The sequence below is a fragment of the Pseudorasbora parva genome, chromosome 22 (genome assembly GCF_024679245.1).
Source record: "Pseudorasbora parva isolate DD20220531a chromosome 22, ASM2467924v1, whole genome shotgun sequence".
Taxonomy (NCBI): Eukaryota; Metazoa; Chordata; class Actinopteri; order Cypriniformes; family Gobionidae; genus Pseudorasbora; species Pseudorasbora parva.
In genome coordinates, this window is record NC_090193.1 from 20,319,149 (window position 1) to 20,340,407 (window position 21,259).

The window sequence follows — 21,259 nt, forward strand, 5'->3', positions numbered from 1 at the left end:
AAAAAAAGGAAAAATGTATAAAAAAAAATGCATTATGACATTTTTTAAATAAAGTATTTTCTTTAAAACAAGGATGCAAACAGATGTATGGCCAAAAAAGAGAGAGGTAACCTCAACTCCATCTGCACGATTCACCCAAGTCACCCAAACTGACACGAAAAAAAGCGGGAGGCGCCGAAAAGCGCACTGTTTGAATCCTTGTTAAAAGACAAGATTTGGTCTTCAAAAAGCATTTTAAAGGTACATCTTGACACATTTTTTTTTTTAAATGGCGTTATATTCAGGTTCGTCTTATATTCAGAACTTGTCTGGCTATCACCAGACCAAACTCAATTTAAAATTAAACATTGGTCTGTGGAGTCTGCACTGTATTTTCTACTGCACAAGAGGCGTGATCAACTGGCAATATTCAAATAACTCTCTACACAATTGGTTAGTCCTTCAACCAATCAGACCACAAGAGGCGTGTTCAATGGGCAATGACCCATCGTTTCTTCATGTTAACATGATGACAGACCCATCTGTCATCATGTTAAACCCGCCAATATCGTGCCAGGTGGATAAGCAAGTCTGTGATTGGTTCCTGCAAAAGTGTAATAGAAGCAGTAGAAATTAATGTACAGGTTTCCATACTGATCAAATCGCCGGCAGATCCGGCTGGGTTTACCTAGTCTAATTCGGAACAATATGTAATAAATAGGGGTGTAACGATACGCGTATTCGTATTGAACCGTTCGGTACGAGGCTTTCGGTTCGGTACGCGGTACGCATTATGTACCGAACGGTTCTCGGACTAATTAATTAGATTTGGAAAAATAAAAAAGTGTGTGAAATATAATAACATGCATTCAACAATAACCAAAACGACATAACAGGCAATGCCCCTGACACCGCCGAAGTGAAAAAAAAACAAAAAAAAACACCAAATATGTTTTAGGCTGCTCAGGTGCTCGTTTACTCAGTAGGCTACGCGCTGAATGCTCGTGGCAAAATGGCTATTGCGTTTAACAGACCAGAAATAGAAGATCCTCCAATAACCAAAAGGTCTGGTGTTTGGGTGAACTTTGGATTCTTTGTAAGCTATGATGGTGTTGGCAAGAGTGATGGATTAAAAAAAACAACGGTATGTCGCATTGGCTACATGATGGTACAGCAGCGGGAATAATTAATGTCATGTCAATCAACTCATTTACGCCGACAACAAGACGATAAAAAGGAGAAACAGCCACAAACTATCCCCGCAGCATTAAGACAGACATTTCCAACTTATTCAAATGGCAAAAGACATCACCGCGGCGAGTGGCCCATTTATAGCCGCGGATATGAGACCTTACGGCCATTTTCACACAAACTCCGTCTGCAGTGCGTCTATGCGGTGCGTATTTTTTCCGTACACATGTTAACGGTTGCGGACTGCAAACGCAGCATATTTGAAAGCACAACAGGGTGTGCGGCTCCTGCACCGCATACGCAGTGCAAAACGCACCGCATACGCACTGCAGACGGAGTTTTAAGAACATGCTTAAAGTAATTGAGCGCCGTTACAATGTTCCTTCACAAGCCCATTTCAGCCAGTAATTCCTGCTTTGTCCCAAAAAACAAAAGCACAAACAGAGAACCAATTGGCCAAAGCAACAGCGGTTGCTCTGACAACAGGCTGGATGTCAAGGGCTACACAAAGCTACCTGACTGTAACGGCACATTACATTATGAATGGGAGCTGAACAGCCACGTTCTTCAGACACGCCCCCTTGAGAGTCAAACAAGTGAGGATTTGGGGGATGACAGAAGCAGTAGTGTGTGAAAAAAGTGTGGAGAGAGCTAATGTAAAGAGCTAATGTCTTATTCCTGTAACTACATAGAAGATGGGTAAAGTATAACCGTCATTGTTCAATGTAAAAAAAAAAATCCATACTTTGTTAGTTTTATTAAAAAAATAATTAAAAAAGGTAATTTATCTGCCAATTTTTTCTTTTTGCTGTATCTAAAACATACCGAACCGTACCGAACCGAACCGTGACACCAGTGTATCGTATCGAACCGAACCGTGAATTTTGTGAACTGTTACACCCCTAGTAATAAACATTTTATATCTCCTGCTGTTAGCGAAGCGTAATTTGTATTGAATCCCAGAATTTTTTTTAAGGTAATACAATCCTATACTAGAAGAGTGGTGTACCTTTTGACCATTTTTAGGGCCATTGTAATTATTAATATTTTTTTGTGTGTATTAAAAAAATAAAAATGGACAGGTGGGGATGGGTTAATTCCAAACACTAATCAATTGTTAAATTGATGATAATGATTTGAAGAAAGCAAGGGAAAACAGTCCCAAAACAAACAAACCAAACATTTCCGATGGAAGATAGGAGGCAACTGCGTATTTCATCCCGCCAGAGGATCCAATAATTAACATTCCCATTAATATTCCTTCCACAGAGCCTGGGTGGCTCTGAACGCTTCTGTGAAATGCAAATCACGGTACACAGAGGCTTCAGAATGGGAACTGTGTGACTGCAGGGGAGGGCCGCCTCTCTACTCCGATAGAGCTCAGAAAATTTCAGGTACTCCCATTGATGACAGGAGGGTAGGAGAGACAGGGGGAAAAAAGGACCACTGTGTTTCATGGTTTTCTTCGCAGATAAATTTATAGAAGAACAAAATGTGCATCTTCTATCTGAGGAGAGAAAAATGAATATGAAATGATGCAATCTATAGATAAAATCACTTTCTGCATGTACCTAGTGTTGCTGCTTTGGGCTGCAATATTCAAAAAGCAAGGTGTGCTATTAAAACCCAGAACTCCTGTTTACAGATGCACAGTGAGAATGATACCAGATGAATTCCATGTTTCCCATTATTGTAAACAGAGTTCTGTTGTGAAGATATCAGTGTGCATCCCGAATACAAACACACTCAGTTGAAACCAAATCAGGTGCATATTGACAAGTGTGCTTACAACAAATACAAGCAAATTATCAGCATTGTGCCAGGAATTCCGGTCTGCTTCGGCAAAGGATCATTATCTGAAAAACAACTCCACAGCTCATAAAAGCTGCAAGCAAAAGGATCTTACGCTCCAGAGCGAGTAATCAACAGGAGGAGGACAGCAAGTGTGTGTCGGGGGAGAAAAGGATTGGTGAAAAGATGAGTTTTGAGGTGTGTGTGTATGTGTGTCTTGGTGTGTTTACAATTCCGGAGCTGAAAAGTGTGACTGTAGCCAAGATATTGATCAGAGCACAAGCTCGTAATGATGGTTAAAAGAACTGGGTTCGGCCGCAAGCCCACAGTCTTTTGTGGTGCCTTAGGAGTCAACAAAAACCTCAGACGGAGAAAACTTCAAAGAGTTGAAAAGTAAGACTAAATTGAGAACTGTAATGAAGTTAAAGGAGAGCTACTTAAACTTTTTTTTCCATTTCTTATCAAGCTCTCAAAACACCTCTATATTAACCTTTCTATGGGGTACTGGATCAACATACTGTTAAATCATTCATACCTTGGGATCGGCAGTGAGAAGTTTGAAGGCTGCATACACTTGATTCTCCTTTACACCTCCACCCAGGTCCAGGAAGTTAGCAGGCTTTCCACCATGTAAGTCGATGATGTCGCATGTTGCCATAGCAAGACCAGCACCATTTACTGTGGATATAGATCATTTTTTCATTAAAAATGGAAATTGTCATCATTTATTCACCTTAATGTTGTACGACTAATAATCTGTACGAATTTCTATCTTCAGCGGAACACAAAAGGAGAAATGTTTTAATAATGCTGCAGTCGCTCTTTTGTACGCAATTACAATGAACGGGGACTGGAGCTTTCATGCTTCAAAAAGCACATTTTGTAAATGCACAAACTTACACAATATATTTCAAGTCTGAAGCTATGCGATACATTTGAGTGTTGAATAGATGGAAATTGAACTAGTTACACTGATAACCAATGCATTCAGTGAGTTCTATTAATTGGATAAGTGAGATTTGTGAAAGAATCACAAGGACCAGTTATGTGAATTGGATCAGCTGATTCATTGAAAAGATCAGCCTCAAATGATTTGTTTATGATTCAGACATTAATAACTCCCTCTGACAAATTATTTAGTAAACAAAAGCTTAAAGGGGGTGGGGGGGGGTTAAAAGTTGTTTCATGCATACTGAGCTTTTACACTATTAAAGACCTTAACATGGACAAAGTTTTTTGTTTTTTTTTTTTTTTTAAAGTTGGACGTTTGATGGAGTATTTCTGTGGCAAAAATACTTCTTCCGGTATCTCATAAGTTTCGGAACGTTTTTTCAAGTATAGGTCTATCTTACTTCAGATATGATGGAATGTCCTCGTACGGGACCTTCTCCCGGGCGGGCACGTGCATGCAACTAGAATGAGAGAGCAAACGCTGTAGGGAAGCTGGCTGCGCTGCAGTCACAGGGCTTCATGAAATCACCAATGCCACCAAAGAAGTGTGTTTTTGGTTTACAGGGCAAGACAACATTGTAGTGCTTCCCAAAGAACAGGGGATGGAGTTTGTTTTTCAGGAGCAGCAACGGAGTGTGCAAGTGTTTTAGTTTGTTCCCTGCATTTCGGCGACAACGGTTTATAAACAAGGCACTGTTCAACTCCGTATTTGTAGCTTGTCTAATGCTGAAAGATTGCGGTTCCAGCGATTAAGGTTCACGGTCGTATGTTGGAAGCACGTGGTGAGTAAAACTGCTTCAAATGTCTTTATGTTGTTAGCTATCGACTGGTTCATTCAAATGTGCTACTATTCCATTGTTTTTCTACTGTAAAGACACTAGTCTGACGTGTAAAACTGTTCCGCTTGCTACTGCTAACATTAAATGCATGCAATATTCCATAAACCAAATTAAGTCCTCGTAAACCAAGAGTAATCACACAAATGGTGTAAATGAGCATGACAAGCCGCTATAGTCCAGCTGTAGTCGTTGTTGCTGCCTCTTCTGCTCAATTCAGCCTGTAGATCTGATTCTAGATCATATATGTATGGCTAAATCTGATTGATCTCAATGGTTTATTTAGGATAAAGTTTTTTTTTGTTCTCCATGTTTAAGGAGGTCAGAGCTTTCAGACACTCTCAACGGAATAGCTGCGCCCGCTCGTCCTTCTTTAGCTCTGCCCACACCTCCAGCCGCACTTTTTTTCCAAAAAGACTTAGTACAACCTATGTTTCTTTTATAAATATAATAAAACTAAAGAGTTTTCGGTGATATGAAGGATACAATGTACTACTCTATATGTACTCAAGATTGAAGTGAGATTGACCGTTTCAGCCCCCTTTTTCAATTTTAATCAGTTTTTTTATACAAAACTACTGAATGGAGTCATATGGACTGTTCTGACGTTTTAACATTTCGCAGCCCTAAAATGACCATTTTATTGAAAAGAAAGTTCACTATTATAACACGCAATATAATTTGATAATATTCCAAAAATAATGTTCCATGAGAAAGTCACACAGGTTTGGAATGTGAGTAAATAATTATAGTACTTTCATTTTTCCTAACTTTTTTGTAAAGCTAATGGCTTTAAGTTGGTTCCAAATCATGTAATCGTGTTATATACATACTACCGTCTTAGCCATACAGCAAACTTAGAAGAAAAGCACAGGCAAAAGCAAATAAAAAAAAGTAATTTGAGATCCCAACCCCATTGAAAACACAACTCAGGCTCTAAATCTGCTGCCCACTGCTTTCCAAGGAAAGCAAATTGTGTTTGACTAAAAGTATACGGGGGTGTCAAGAGTGGTTGTAGTGTCTGTGTTAGCCGGCCTGGTGAGCCCCATCTCGTCGTGCTTTGAGTTGTACGGCAGCCAACTGATTCAGCCATTTCCTGCTCATCTCACCTCTTCTGTCTTCACACATCTCCCCTTATTCTGTTCTTTAGTGCTGTGCAAACGTGCTGGCACGGGCTCTGACACTAGACTCAATAAAGTGAAATTCAGCTGAACATCTGTCGCTTTGCCAGTTTACAAAGCTTTTAAGGTGCAAACTAACAGAGTAAATTGTGCGTGAGTGCGTTTGTGTCTACACGACAAGGTCAGTTAGAGTCACTTCTGCGCTCGTCTCGTCTATACAGCTCTTTCTTGGTGCTTTACTGTGAGAGCGGTGTGATTTATAATGAGGGACCACTTAAGTGTAGACTAACAATCATCTTGGTTGAGTTGTTTTCCGGAAGATTCCTGCTAATTAGAGCCCATCGGTTCAGGCAGGTCCCTTCTGGAGCTGTTAGAGAGCTGCTGGAGATGAGGACTGGATTGGCGCCCATTTGGTAACACTTTCACAAAATCCTGTTCTCAAGACTAAAATAAACGCTTTTGAATCTACTGAGAAGAGCCTTTCTGAAGCTGGATTTGAAATATCCCTTGAGACATGAGCGTGATGTGGAACAGGTTTCTAAAACCTTTGAAATTTCAATGTTTTGAAGAAGTACATCTGGTATGATGTTTATCATTTTATAATAACAAGCTAACGCATATATGAAGCACTAAAACAAACCAAAACAGGCTATGTTTCCATCCAGTCCGATGTACTTGAGGTCATATTTGGCCGCCTCGGTCTCCGTGGGGTCGCTCTCCGCAGTGTCGTCCATGGCGAACACGGCTTTCTGTCTGAACTCAGCATTGTCGTCAAAGTTGATTTTGGCATCAAAGCAAACGACTGTGGAAAGACGGCAGAAATGTATTGAAATTCAGTTAGTCATATACTAACATATATTTACAGCTAGTCAAGTTTCAGTTTTTCTAAATAACTGAGTGCTCTCCTGAATAATGATGATAAAACTAAATCAACAAGAAATTGATAAAGCAAAGAGTACCAAGAAGAAAGTTGTCGTATCAAGATGTATCTTTCTAAAGGCTTTTCAAAGCATCTATTATTTTTCAAGCATAGGGAGTGCATGTGGCATATTGGCAATGGCAGGTCCAAATCCAATAATTCACACTGAGTGAAAGGGAGCTGCATATGCCATACAGATCTAATGACAAATGTCTATTGTTAGGACATGATCGTCACTGACGCCATGCATACATCTATACATCTCATTTAATACAGCGGGACTATCTTATACAACAAATGGAGATGCTGTATCAAAAAATTAGCTTGGGAATAGAGTTTTCTGCGACTATCTTGGCTGTATGTGACCAGACCCAGCAACTCTCTCATTTGTAGTGTTTTGCAGCCACTCGCTGTCCCCATGGTCTGCAAGGAACCAGCGCTCACTAACAAAGATAATCTCTGTAGGGAAGTACACTGGGTTCACTGAGCTATTATCAAACTCAACTGTACACTGTTACCAGGAGAGTTTTCCTTACTTTTGCAGAGAACCATGGCTTAGAAGAGATAAAGATAGAACGTGGAAACAAAGTAGAGTCAAGCAGCCAGACAGTAACAAAGAACTAGATTAGTTTCACCATCACACAAGCTGACAAAACAGTGTCACAGCTGTTTTTTATATATAAAAACATGCAGCTTGATGATGATGCATTTGAAAGAACTTTAAGTAGGGGAGACAGGTTTTTTTGTTGTCACTTTTTGACAAATAAAAACATAAAAAGAGAACAAACAATGCATCTAAAGATAGCCAAAGCCATTTGTAGACTTTTGTTTTGATGTTGCTGTCAGGAAAAATATCACTATTAATGTAAGTGTCAGAGTGGTGTTCTGAAAAAACTCTATTATGATTTTTACAGAGAAAACTAACAAACTAACATCAGCAATTAAGAAATGTTTCAAATAAATACATATGCACATACAAACAGAAATACAAAGGGTAAGGAACAATAGAGAAACACGTTATAATAATGTACCATTTAAAAATATTACTTAATGCATATATGTAGATATACATATATACATACATGCATACATACACACACTATATTGCCAAAAGCTGGAACACTGAATTCAGACATGAAACATGAATGCAGGTGTTCCAGTCACTTCCATGGCCACAGGTGTATAGAATTAAGCACTAAGCATGCAGACTGCTTCTTTAAACATGCATGAAAGAATGGGTCATTCTCAGGAGCTCAGTGAATTCAAGCGAGGTACTGTGATAGGTTGCCACCTGTGCAAGTAGACTTTGTAAAATTTAATTTAAAATTTAAAACTAAATATTCCACTGTCAACTGTTAGTGGTATTATAACAAAGTGGAACGAGGAAGGGAAGGGAAGGGAAGGGAAGGGAAGGGAAGGGAAGGGAAGGGAAGGGAAGGGAAGGGAAGGGAAGGGAAGGGAAGGGAAGGGAAGGGAAGGGAAGGGAAGGGAAGGGAAGGGAAGGGAAGGGAAGGGAAGGGAAGGGAAGGGAAGGGAAGGGAAGGGAAGGGAAGGGAAGGGAAGGGAAGGGAAGGGAAGGGAAGGGAAGGGAAGGGAAGGGAAGGGAAGGGAAGGGAAGGGAAGGGAAGGGAAGGGAAGGGAAGGGAAGGGAAGGGAAGGGAAGGGAAGGGAAGGGAAGGGAAGGGAAGGGAAGGGAAGGGAAGGGAAGGGAAGGGAAGGGAAGGGAAGGGAAAAAATAGCAGAGTGTGACAGGACAGGAAAGAGGACAGAACAGATGGGGACAGAGGGCAGGAAAGAGGCAAAGAAAAGCAAAGAAAAGCAAAGAAAAGAAAAGCAAAGAAAAGCAAAGAAAAGAAAAGCAAAGAAAAGCAAAGAAAAGCAAAGAAAAGCAAAGAAAAGAAAAGCAAAGAAAAGCAAAGAAAAGCAAAGCAAAGAAAAGAAAAGAAAAGAAAAGAAAAGAAAAGAAAAGAAAAGAAAAGAAAAGCAAAGAAAGGAAAGGAAAAAAAAGAAAAGAAAAAAGAAAAGAAAAAAATGGCAGCACTTTTGTGACGGCCCCTATGAGGACTAAATCATTTTGCCATTATGGTGTAGGACTGAGGTGATTTCTCTCTCCTTCTTTAATTTGACAGGCTAATACTGCTGCCATTACCCTCTCTGGACCTACTGTATGTAATTTCATACCAATAAACGTTACAACATCCTACATCATTTCCTAACAGGTACCTATAAAAAAAAGTGTAAATGGTATTGGGAGTAGTATTTGGTCATATTAAGAACATATTTGTGCCAATGTTACGTTGGAGAAGCCCTGTAAAGTTTTGCTGAGGCAGCCCTCTCCATATCCATGTGTTTAATATAACCATTAGTGTAAAATGACATTTATCCTTGGAAGCTGCAAGGTCCTATTTAGATCTTTACAGGAGCTCTTATGCAGTCTGCGAGCAAAGCGTTTCTGCCTGTCATTCACGCGTGGATACCCACACACACACGCGCGCCTTACCTTGTCCCTCAGGTGTTTCTCCGAGTGGATTGACTTCGACTTGAGTGGCGTCGACTTTGAGGAACAGATCATAGAGTCGCTTAATCTGATCTGCAGCCTGTGACAGAACCACAGAGAGCACTAATTACAGCAGCTGCACATTTGCAGCAGAGCTCTGAGAGCTTATATAAGCCTTGAAATCGCTCAAGCGCAACAAAACACATATACATTATGGGTCATATACTGTACACTGCCCAATAATGAGGAAGCATCTTTGACCGAACACTTACTCTGCTGGTCAGAACATACTCTAGGTCACTGCCAAAACAATAAGAAGTTGTATTGGATAACTTCAAAACTGACAGAAATTGATTTGGAGTCGGCAGAGCCAGCAGGAAGTTGAGTCGCTGTGGCAGATAATGCATTCCTGCTGAGAGACACGGCAACGTCCAGCGGCTCTCTCCAATTCTCCAGCGGCTATGTAAATGAGGCTTACGATAATTGGAAAAATGACAAAATTGGCAAGTGAGATGCCAGCTTTTCCTAGCTGAATGAGATTTCGTAATAATTTGAATTTTGTACTTCTGTAACATTTTGTTGATGATTTCGTATTTTCTGCTTTCTCTCTACAATTGACTTTTTCCCCACATTTTTGTAATACTGCCGTAGATTCTGTAACATTTCATACATTCCAAACACTTTCATGGAACATTTCATAATATTTTTTGCTTTCTGTAATTTTGTGTCACTTTCATAGATGACAATACTTTAATATTTCGTCTTTCGCGTTCAAATTTGATGTTTTTTTGTGATATAACACGTTTCATACTTTTTTTAAACACTTTTGTGAAAGGTTTTAAAGTATTAATATGCTCTCTCATACTCTTGCAAAGCTTTCATAGATTTCATACAGTTTGATTTTTGATAGATTTCTTAATATTTTATGTCTTTGTAAAACTGTCATGGTTGATTCTGCAGTACTTTTGCATTTCGTCATGTAGGATTTTTATTATTATTATTTTTTTATTTGTATGGATTTCAAATTTTTCCATGTTTTATAATATTTCATACTATTGCAAAACTTTCATAAAGAATTTCATCATGTTTTGTAGATGTTGCAGTACTTTTGTGATTAAAATTGTAATACTTACAATTATTCACAGATATTCACAGATATTTTATATTTTGCATTTAGTTTTTGTTTCCTGTTTTCATCCGTTTATTGTGAAGTCCATAATATTTCATATTTTTGTAACTCTTTAACACTCATAATACTTTAACGTTTCGTCCTTTGCTTTTTATATTTGATGTTTGTGATGTTATACATCATGTTTCATACTTTAATAACACTTTTGTGAAAGGTTTCTTATTTCGTAATGTTATACATAATGTTTCATACTCTAGTAACACTTTTGTGAAAGGTTTCTTAATATTAAAATGTTTCACATATCTATATTTCATCCTTTTGCAACACTTTTATGAAGCATTTCATAATGCTAACATACATTTTCATATTTTGACTTTCTGTAACAATTTTGTAGATGTTGCAGTACTTTGGTAATTTAAATTGTAATACTATTGTACAACTGTAATAATATATTTCACAATAATTCATATCTTTGTAATACTAGTGAAAACGGTTTAAAAAATTGAATATTCCATACTTTTGGAAAACATTTATAAAAAAACTATCAGCTTCATTTTTTCTTTTAGGGAAGGTGTCATAATACTTTTGTATTTTGTTGATCGATATCTTAGTATTTTAATATTTCATGTATTTCATAATACTTCTGTAGATTTCATAAAATTGTACATGATTTTTGCATATTGATATTAATAAAAATGTCAATATTTTGAAATATTTTGCAATACTTATGTATTTTACACATTTGTTATGCTTCCATAGATTTTCAGATAATCGGATAATTTACAATATATACTTTGACTTTCTGCAGCAATTTTGTAGATTTTGTAGTACTTCTGCAAATAGCTTTCATAGATTTTTTATAAATACATTTTTAGCAATACCTCTATGTCCAAATAGGCTTTATAGTCTAAAATCACAGCAAACTCTTAAATTCCCCCAAAATAATAATAGTTACATGTGTCTATAAATCCATCTACAGTGCTGATTATTCATTTTATAAACAAAAGTAGCACCAGATCAGTCTACAACAGCTGAGGTTGATGAGTGGTTAAGACAGGAAAGATAACCACCTGCTTATTGCTCTACACATTGCTGTTTCACATGGTTTCTGAAAGCATGTCATCTGAACAAATTCTTCTTTTAAAGCATTTAAGAGCTAAAATGACATTTCCCTTTCCCATAGCCAACGGAAGCTCTTTTGATAATGAGCACATGCTGACAGAAAACATTGTAGCGCTGCTCTCATCAGCACGCACAGGCGAGCGCCGACTCTTTGTCATATCGCTGCACTTCAAAGTGGTGAAGCTAAGTTAACGGTATACTGCATTCCAAACATTCTAATTAGCATCGACTCAAATAGATGCTTGTGAAAGACGCGCTGTAACGGGAAGTCTTTATGAGAGCCAAACAAGCCAGATATTTAGCAGTAATTTCCATAACGTCAAGCTTCTCGAGTGTCAGTGCGGAGAGAAATATACACTTGTATGTGCAATGCAGATACCTTTTAAGTGCTCTGCGTGATTGGAACTGTGCAGTTGGAAAACACTGATTCTTTTCTAACTTTACCTGCCATTAGTTTTAAACAGAAATATTCCCATCTCTACATTCTGAAGGACGGTGAGGTTAATTAAAAAACATATTAGTTCAACAATGTCTCACAGGCTCTGGTGGGTTTGCCACAAAACACTTTGGCCAGAATTATAGGCACCCCTAGAAATTTTATTTAGCACGCCAGGGTGACTAGGAACATGAAATTGTCCAGTTTCACAGGAGTATAAGTATGAGGAAACACAAAGGCCAATTCCCTTAATCATCCATTACAATGGGTAACTTGACCAGCCTGCACAGAGTCCTGACCTCAAACCGACAGGACACCTTTGGGATAAATTAAAGCGGAGATTGAGAGCCAGGCCTTCTCATCCAACATCAGTGCCTGACCTCACAAAGGTGCTTCTAGAAGAATAGTCAAAAAATCCCATATTATATATATATATATATATATATATATATATATATATATATATATATATATATATATATATATATATATATATATATATATATATATATATTTTTTTTTTTTTTTTTTTTTTTTTTTCTTCACATTTATAACAGCACCTACATTTCAAAATGTTATTTGGGAGGGATTTAAGAAAAAGAAATCCTCTGTTCTTATCTATAAACAAGCATAAACAATAAACAAACTCCAGCATATTCAGTTGCCAGACACTGCTGGAAGTTCAAACTGGACTGGGTACTATGGTCCGATAAAACTTTTTGGCAGTAAACCCACCAGCTGGGTTTGGTGAGGACTGGGATCATAAAGTAGCCCATGCCCACGGTTAAATATACTGCTGGATCTTTGAAACTAAGGGCCTATTTTTCAGATGCATTGCATCAAATAGCCAACAGATAAAACAAATCTAAACCTGATGGCCTCTGCTAGAAATCTTATAATGGACCGTGGTTGTCTGGACAATGATCCACTACGTCCAACTGATCCGAGGGCGCGCGCGCGTGTTTCCTGTCATGTACAAGAGGTAAAAACGATATAAATACTGTTTGTTTTCTCACACAAACCGCTCGTTTCGTGTCTTAGGCCATCAGTGTGTACTTATGATGGGGGATTGTTTAATTTGGACTTCTCTGTGTATGCTCTTTGAGGTGGTGACCATAGACCTGCATTATGTGAGGCACAGACAAGAACGGTTTGACCTAAAATGATCAAAATTGAAACTACTGGGGAAACAAATACTCCTACATCTCGGATGCCCATGAGGTAAGCTAAAACATATCAAAATTTAATTTCAAAGTGAACTATCCCTTTAAGGTTCAGCCATGGCCGCCCCAGTCCCCTGACCTGATTCCTATAGAAAACTGAACAGGAGAGTGTATCAACATGGACTTGGGAATTTAAAGGATCTGAACAGATTCTGTATGGAGGAAAAAAGGCTGATCTCGTCAGGTGTTCTCCAAACTCATCAGGCAATATAGAAGAAGAATGTTATCTCGGCAAAAGGAGCTTGCAAAAAGTATTGAATAAAAGGGTGCCATTAACAGTGGTCAATGTGTATTTGAGAAAAACATTTATTTCATGAAAAGATTTCACCCGTGTTCAAATCTTTTTCTTCAATGAAAGGTTAGATTTTTGTAATGTTTCTGAATAAGATCAAAAGGATTAATTTCACAGGCTTATTTGTTCATATTTACCAAGAGGGCTAATAATTCTGACCATGACTGCATGTGTATTTTATAAATAATTAAATACATAAACAAATAACAGATTTATTGAAATTCTTTTTTAAACAATCCTGCAATCTTCATTCATTAATTCAAGCATTTTGACCCACATTATGTGACTGGCATGGAAAAACACAGATTTAGTGAAAATACTCTGCTGGACCTGTGATAGGGTAAACGTCTTTAAATCTTGGAGATTTCAACTTATCGTTTATGACGAAGATAGTTGCAGCAAATCTTCGACCGTTTTATAGGTGGTGGTTTATGTGAACGACGTAACAGCATAAACTGTTGATGACCGGTGATTTCTGCTCTGGCCTAAACACGTATAAGACATGTTGGACCCACTTTATATAAGGTGGCCTTAACTACTATGTACTAACATTGTAATTAATAATTTGATACAATACACTTATTGTGTACATACATGTTTTTACATTGTACTTACATTTTAAAAATACCTGCATGTAATTACATCTGTAATTAATTTCTGTAGTTACATTTGTAATTACACAGTTGGTACTTCCCTTACACCTAACCCTACCCTTAAACCCATCCCATCCCACCACACCTGTCCCTAACTCTACCCTTAAACTTACCCATCCCATCACACCTGTCCCTAACTCTACCCTTAAACTTACCCATCCCATCACACCTGTCCCTAACTCTACCCTTAAACTTACCCACACCACACACCTGTCTCTAACTTTACCCTTAAACTTACCCATCCCACCACACCTGTCCCTAACTTTACCCTTAAACTTACCCATCCCATCACACCTGTCCCTAACTCTACCCTTAAACTTACCCATCCCACCACACCTGTCCCTAACTCTACCCTTAAACTTACCCATCCCATCACACCTGTCCCTAACTCTACCCTTAAACTTACCCATCCCACCACACCTGTCCCTAACTCTACCCTTAAACTTACCCATCCCATCACACCTGTCCCTAACTCTACCCTTAAACTTACCCATCCCATCACACCTGTCTCTAACTCTACCCTTAAACTTACCCATCCCACCACACCTGTCTCTAACTTTACCCTTAAAGGGTTACTTCAGCGATTAGCATATGGCTTTGTATCAGTAGAAACCCTGGAGTATATTCAAATGATCATGCTCCCCCCTCTTATATCCCCTGAGACTAGAGATTTATGCATTTTATTTCTGGAAAAATTCCTCTCGTGACGCAAATATCAATTTGCGTCACGAGAGGAATTATTGCCCAGAGGCTAAAGACTACAGCCAGCAGAGGGAGCCATTTCCGCATGTTTTCAACTTGTGCATGGGGAATGAGAGATCACACTTACAGCACAGCTCAGCTATAGACATTAATTTAAACGGATGCTAAGCAATGTAAGTGTTTTAACTTCTCAAATTAATTTCTATGAAAGTTAAGCTTCCAAAGGCATGAACTGAAAACGCGTTGTGAATGTATGCCGCGAATGTGGTCGCGATTACCTCAGCTCTCATCACGAGAGCTCATCAGCTAATTTATGACGTTAAATGTAATCTGACTCCTAATCTGAGTCTGCTGTGAATCACACCTGGCAACTCGATCGTTATATTGAACAGACACGTTCAGTATTTAATTGTAGGAACTCAGTCTCTGTAATCCAGTAGAGGTGGCTTTGGGAATGGCCTCACAGGGCAGCAAAGCATTCTGGGAATTGTAGTCTTTCATCCCCATGAGACAAAAATACATTTTCTGTCTTTTCTCAGTTTAGAAAGCACTAAATTAAAAAATAATTTCACATTTCTACTACATTAATGACCCAGTTTAAATACAGATTCATCTTCCCAGCGCTGAAGTACCCCTTTAAACTTACCCATCCCACCACACCTGTCTCTAACTTTACCCTTAAACTTACCCATCCCACCACACCTGTCCCTAACTTTACCCTTAAACTTACCCATCTCACCACACCTGTCTCTAATTTTACCCTTAAACTTACCCATCCCACCACACCTGTCTCTAACTCTACCCTTAAACTTACCCATCCCACCACACCTGTCCCTAACTTTACCCTTAAACTTACCCATCCCACCACACCTGTGTCTAACTCTACCCTTAAACTTACCCATCCCACCACACCTGTCCCTAACTTTACCCTTAAACTTACCCATCCCACCACACCTGTCTCTAACTTTACCCTTAAACTTACCCATCCCACCACACCTGTCCCTAACTTTACCCTTAAACTTACCCATCCCACCACACCTGTCTCTAACTTTACCCTTAAACTTACCCATCCCACCACACCTGTCTCTAACTTTACCCTTAAACTTACCCATCCCACCACACCTGTCCCTAACTTTACCCTTAAACTTACCCATACCACCACACCTGTCTCTAACTTTACCCTTAAACTTACCCATCCCACCACACCTGTCCCTAACTTTACCCTTAAACTTACCCATCCCACCACACCTGTCCCTAACTCTACCCTTAAACTTACCCATCCCACCACACCTGTCTCTAACTTTACCCTTAAACTTACCCATACCACCACACCTGTCCCTAACTCTACCCATATCCTACCTCAATATCAGCAAAAGGGATTTGCAATACAATTTGAACAGAGTAAGTACATTATACTTATTTTTTGATGTAAGGGCCACCTAATATGAAGTGGGGCCGAAATGTTTAATGACTGTATTGGCAGAGTCATCATGTCCTCTTTTAGAAATGGATACATAGTGAATGTGGGGAAGGTGAGGTGAGGTCACTGTGCTTCTTTTAACGACACACACTCTAATGGCAGAACGTCTTTGGCAGCGATTCAGTCCAAACCCATTACCTGTCTCTCCAACGCTCCTTTGAATCCCAGATTAGCTGCCATACGTAGTGCCTGGTCGTCTCGGACCCCCTCGAATATATCTATGACTTCCTGAGGCAAGAGATGGGAGAGAGAAGGCAAGAGGAAAACCAACCATCAGCTATAATTTGACACAAAGCGGACGTCAGTATTAAAATCAAGAGAGCTGCAATTAAGAGCTGGCATGCAGCCAACCTCAAACGAGAAAAAGACGAGAGCGGGAGAACAATGGATTACAATGGTTTTCCAATTATAAGGCCATCTTTAAAAGATGACTCATACACAGAGATAGACACACAAATGAGAGATAATGCATAAGAGCAGAAGTCACAGAGTGCTACAAGAATGAGACACAGCTTTTACATGTCTTAATGTCTTAATATGAGGAAGACGTCTATATATATATATATATATATATATATATATATATATATATATATATATATATATATATATATATATATATATATATATATATATATATATATATATATATATATAGTTATTTTTATCTGTGGTTCACTTTTAATGGTAGATATGGTTTTCATTTGAAAAAAAAAAAAAGTATCCTCTCTCTGAAGACAAATTAATTTCCATGGCATTTGGATGGATTTAGTTGTTAAATAATTACATTTTTTAAAAAAAATAAAAACTAATTTAAATAAAAGGGAAAAAAAATACTTTCATATTTTATAAAATTATGATACCTCTACAGATATTGTAATATTTCATACTTTTGTTACATTTTCGTGAACGATAGTAAAAACATTTATCTCCTGCATTTGCAAAACTTTCATAGATTTCATATTCCATATGACCACAAAAGATTTCAAACAGCTTAATTTTTCATCCTTTTGTAACACTGTGCATTTCATATATTTCGTAATACTTTCATATTTCATACTTTGTGAATCTCCCCCACAAAATTGTGAATAGGTTTTGTTTCACAATCCTCTCCAGGGTGTGGTTATCCCTATTGCTTGTACACTTTTTTCTATTACATATTTTCCTTCTCTTCACCTCTCTATTAATGTGCTCAGACACAGAACTCCATGAACAGCCAGCCTCTTTTGCAATGATCTTTTGTGTCTTGCCCTCCTTGTGGAAGGTGTCAATGGTCGTCTTTTGGACAACTGTCAAGTCAGTAGTCTTCCCCATGATCGTGTAGCCTACAGAACTAGTCTGAGAGATCATTTAAAGGCCTCTGCAGGTGTTTTGAGTTAATTCGCTGATTAGGTGACACCAGGCGTCTTCAAAATTCTAATTTTCTGAGATACTGAATTTAGGGTTTTCATAAGTTGTCAGTTATAATCATCAAAATTAAAAGAAATAAGAATTTGAAATATATCAGTCTGTGTGTAATGAATGAAAATAATATACAAGTTTTACTTTTTGAATGGAATTAGTGAAATAAACTTTTTGATGATATTCTAATTATATGACCATATACATATGCGCAGTCCCTATTGAACTGCCCATATTTTGTGTGTGCTAAAATGTGCCACGATTCACGTGAACAGTGTGAAGAACACGGACTGGGGAGCGCTCTTGTTCAGAAAAGTAACCTGCGTATTCGTTTTAGCTGATCATAATGTATTTACTTCAATAAAACACATGTACTGTAAGCGCTGTTGGTGTTAATGATTTACCCGAGCGAGAGAGAGCTTGCAGGGCATCACGCTCAGACTGCAGAGAATGTGCTCAGTGAAAAAACGCAATTTTCTTTCGACCTGGAGTCTAATAAATGTTAAGCAGAAAATATGGTAGCTTATGTAGGCTATAACGGCACTTGTTTCAGAGTAATTTTATTGTTAACCATTTTCTTTCCCTATTATTGTTTGCTGCTGCATCCTTTAAGTCTATGGCTGATCTCAATTTCTCAAACTACGGGCCAAAAAAAAAAAAGTGCGCTGCGTTAGAGCGATAATAACATTAGTGCAGTTAAAATGAATTTGCGTTAGCCCTAATATATATATATATATATATTAGGTTTCATATACTAGTCATATACTATATATATATATATATATATATATATATACACACACTGTGGATCTATTTCTATAAGGATGTTTCCTTCTACACACCACAAAAAGTAGCTAAACTCCTACAGCCTTTCCAGTCAGATTTAAGTGAGATACCTTGAAGATGAGCTCTGGCGTGGATGCAGCCACTTCCTCTATGTCCACACCACCCTGAGGGCTGCCCACCATCACGGGTCCATTACAGGAGCGGTCCATCAGGATGGCGAAATACGTTTCCCTGGAGATATCCAGAGCCTCTGCAACCATCACCTGCTCAGCACAAACACATCCACCAGGTGAAATGGAGATTCATCATTATGTGTTATCTATTTATTATGGTGTATTAACAGACACTGGTTTTTGAAGCAGGGCACACATTTACTGGCTGCAGGCCAATGCTGCTACCTCTAATACAAGATAATCAGCCATCATCAAACTTGATGAGAGATGGCAAGTGGATAAGGACAGAACCACCAATAACAGGGTTGACATAACTAATAAAAATGGAGTGATAGAAGGGAAGTGACCAGAGGATGGGGGAAGGATGGATGAAGAAAAGCAAGGGAAGACAGAGCTGTGGTGTAGTTGTTTGTAGGTTTGGGTTTCACAGAAAGGCAGAAATCATGTTCATTGATGATCTAATTTATTGAAGTTTTATTAATGTTAATGTGGTACAAATTAGGACGGGGACATGAGCAGAACGAGGGAAGCCTCAAATCCCATGGAGGAGCTCCGGAAGGATATAAGGAAGGAAGGACGGCAGTGAAGGCAGAAAGAGCAAGACCAAGGACATTTTACACAGCTGTTTTTATTATCCTTATATTCTGTAGTTGGCTGCTGATTGTCACTTCTTTGGCATCTGTGTTCTTGTGTGGGTTGTTTTTCTGAAAGTGTGAGCAGTGATTGGTTATGACGGAGGAACCTGATTGGTGGACCTGTTGATGCACCACTTTAAAAGGGCATTGACCCTTCAACAAATCTTTCTTTGATCTTGTTTGCTGTAACGGTCTTATGCTTTTGTTTGTAATGATTTAATCAGACTCTTACTTATGTTTAACAGCATAGGGGTGTCCTGCCATTTTATTTTACTTCGTTTGTGATTTCTTTATTTATAGGGGAATAAAGAAGGATAGGGAGTTAGGGAAGTTTCTATGTAATTTTGGTTTTCCCTGATTAGGTTATTTATACATTATTTGTAAGTCTATTTTGTTTGTTATTTTGGCTTCGGGGCACCCGAAGCCATTGCTCCTTAATTTAATTATTTTTCATTACACCTTAATAAATTACATTTTTGTGGATCTTATGTTTTGTGTCTTTGGTGATTTGTCGGCTGGTGCAGCACATTGTAGGCAGTGGCACAAGGAACGACATAAATGGGAAATATGAAAAACCTCTGTGTTTCGTAGTTAACATTTCAAACAAGATGAAAATGAACAGTGTTTTATGCCAAATGGAGGGGAAAACTGAAAGAAACTGCCGCTCTGTGAGTTCAGCCCGAAGCAAAATGCTACCGCGTGTTGAAAGTTGTTGTCAGTTTACCATTTACCATAATGATGTTCAAAGAGTAGACAGTACGGTACACTTTCAGTAATAAAGCTACCCTTACAATAACTGTGAACATTGTTCATTTACATCTAGTCCTAACATTGTAAAAATACAAAGTGGGTTGAACATCGGTGAATTTATTTACACCTCATGGATGTTATCTGTCATTCTTGTTAACATTAAAAAAATAGAAACAGATTTAAAAATATTGGCTATTTTGTATAAGAAATTTTGTCACACCAAGTGGGAAAGGGGAGGGGGCAAGAACACTACTGAACATGTGTTGATAAGTGTCATCAGTCTTGCTTTTGACTGGGGGAAAAAGTAGTCTGTTACAATTGTCCCAGTCTCCCATAAACTCCAATCTCCAGCACCCAACTCCATTTTTATCCTTTTTCATCTTGTGAAGGAGCCAAACTTTGCACTCTCTGTTCATTTTATGTCTTACATCGTCCTTCCACCTATTTTATTCTTTACTCTATTTCTATGCTTCTCAGTCTATTACTGCAGAAAAGAGAGAGAAGGCCAACAAGACAGACTACGCTAACAGAGTTGAGGGAAACACGGCACATTAACGCAGAGTCCTGATGGCACACTGACAGCTCACAAGCAGCATTCCTCTCTGAGACTGACAACACAATTACATCCTTTTTAACACCAGTCATATTCAAACTCTTATCCATATTCATCCCCTCTAGGGCTGAGAGCTATAGAGGGGAAAACATATTTATAATACATATTTTTATATTTATGTATTTATTTCAACCAAACCGCCATCAGCCATTGACCTACATACACTCACCTAAAGGATTATTAGGAACACCATACTAATACTGTGTTTGACTACCTTTCGCCTTCAGAACTGCCTTAATTCCAAGTTGCATTGATTCAACAAGTTGCTGAAAGCATTCTTTTGAAATGTTGGCCCATATTGATTGGATAGAATCTTGCAGTTGATGGAGATTTGTGGGATGGACATCTAGGGCAAGAAGCTCCCGTTCCACCACATCCCAAAGATGCTCTATTGGGTTGAGATCTGGTGATTATAGGGGCCATTTTAGTACAGTGAACTCATTGTCATGTTCAAGAAATCAATTTGAAATGATTCAAGCTTTGTGACATGGTGCATTATCCTGCTGGAAGTAGCCATCAGAGGATGGGTACATGGTGGTCATAAAGGGATGGACAGGGTCACAAACAAAGCTGAGGTAG

General features: G+C 38.4%; 1 protein-coding gene across 1 annotated transcript in view; it reads right to left on the bottom strand.

Moving 5' to 3' along the window:
- The window catches only part of suclg2 (succinate-CoA ligase GDP-forming subunit beta), a 160,852-nt gene that overhangs the window by 70,604 nt on the left and 68,989 nt on the right, over nucleotides 1–21,259 (bottom strand). The window contains exons 5-9 of the mRNA XM_067432119.1: nucleotides 18,620–18,772; nucleotides 16,461–16,550; nucleotides 9,289–9,385; nucleotides 6,510–6,671; nucleotides 3,497–3,639 (exon numbers count right to left, since the gene is read on the bottom strand). Coding sequence (XP_067288220.1) covers nucleotides 3,497–3,639; nucleotides 6,510–6,671; nucleotides 9,289–9,385; nucleotides 16,461–16,550; nucleotides 18,620–18,772 — 645 coding nt within the window. The remainder of the gene's footprint in view (nucleotides 1–3,496; nucleotides 3,640–6,509; nucleotides 6,672–9,288; nucleotides 9,386–16,460; nucleotides 16,551–18,619; nucleotides 18,773–21,259) is intronic.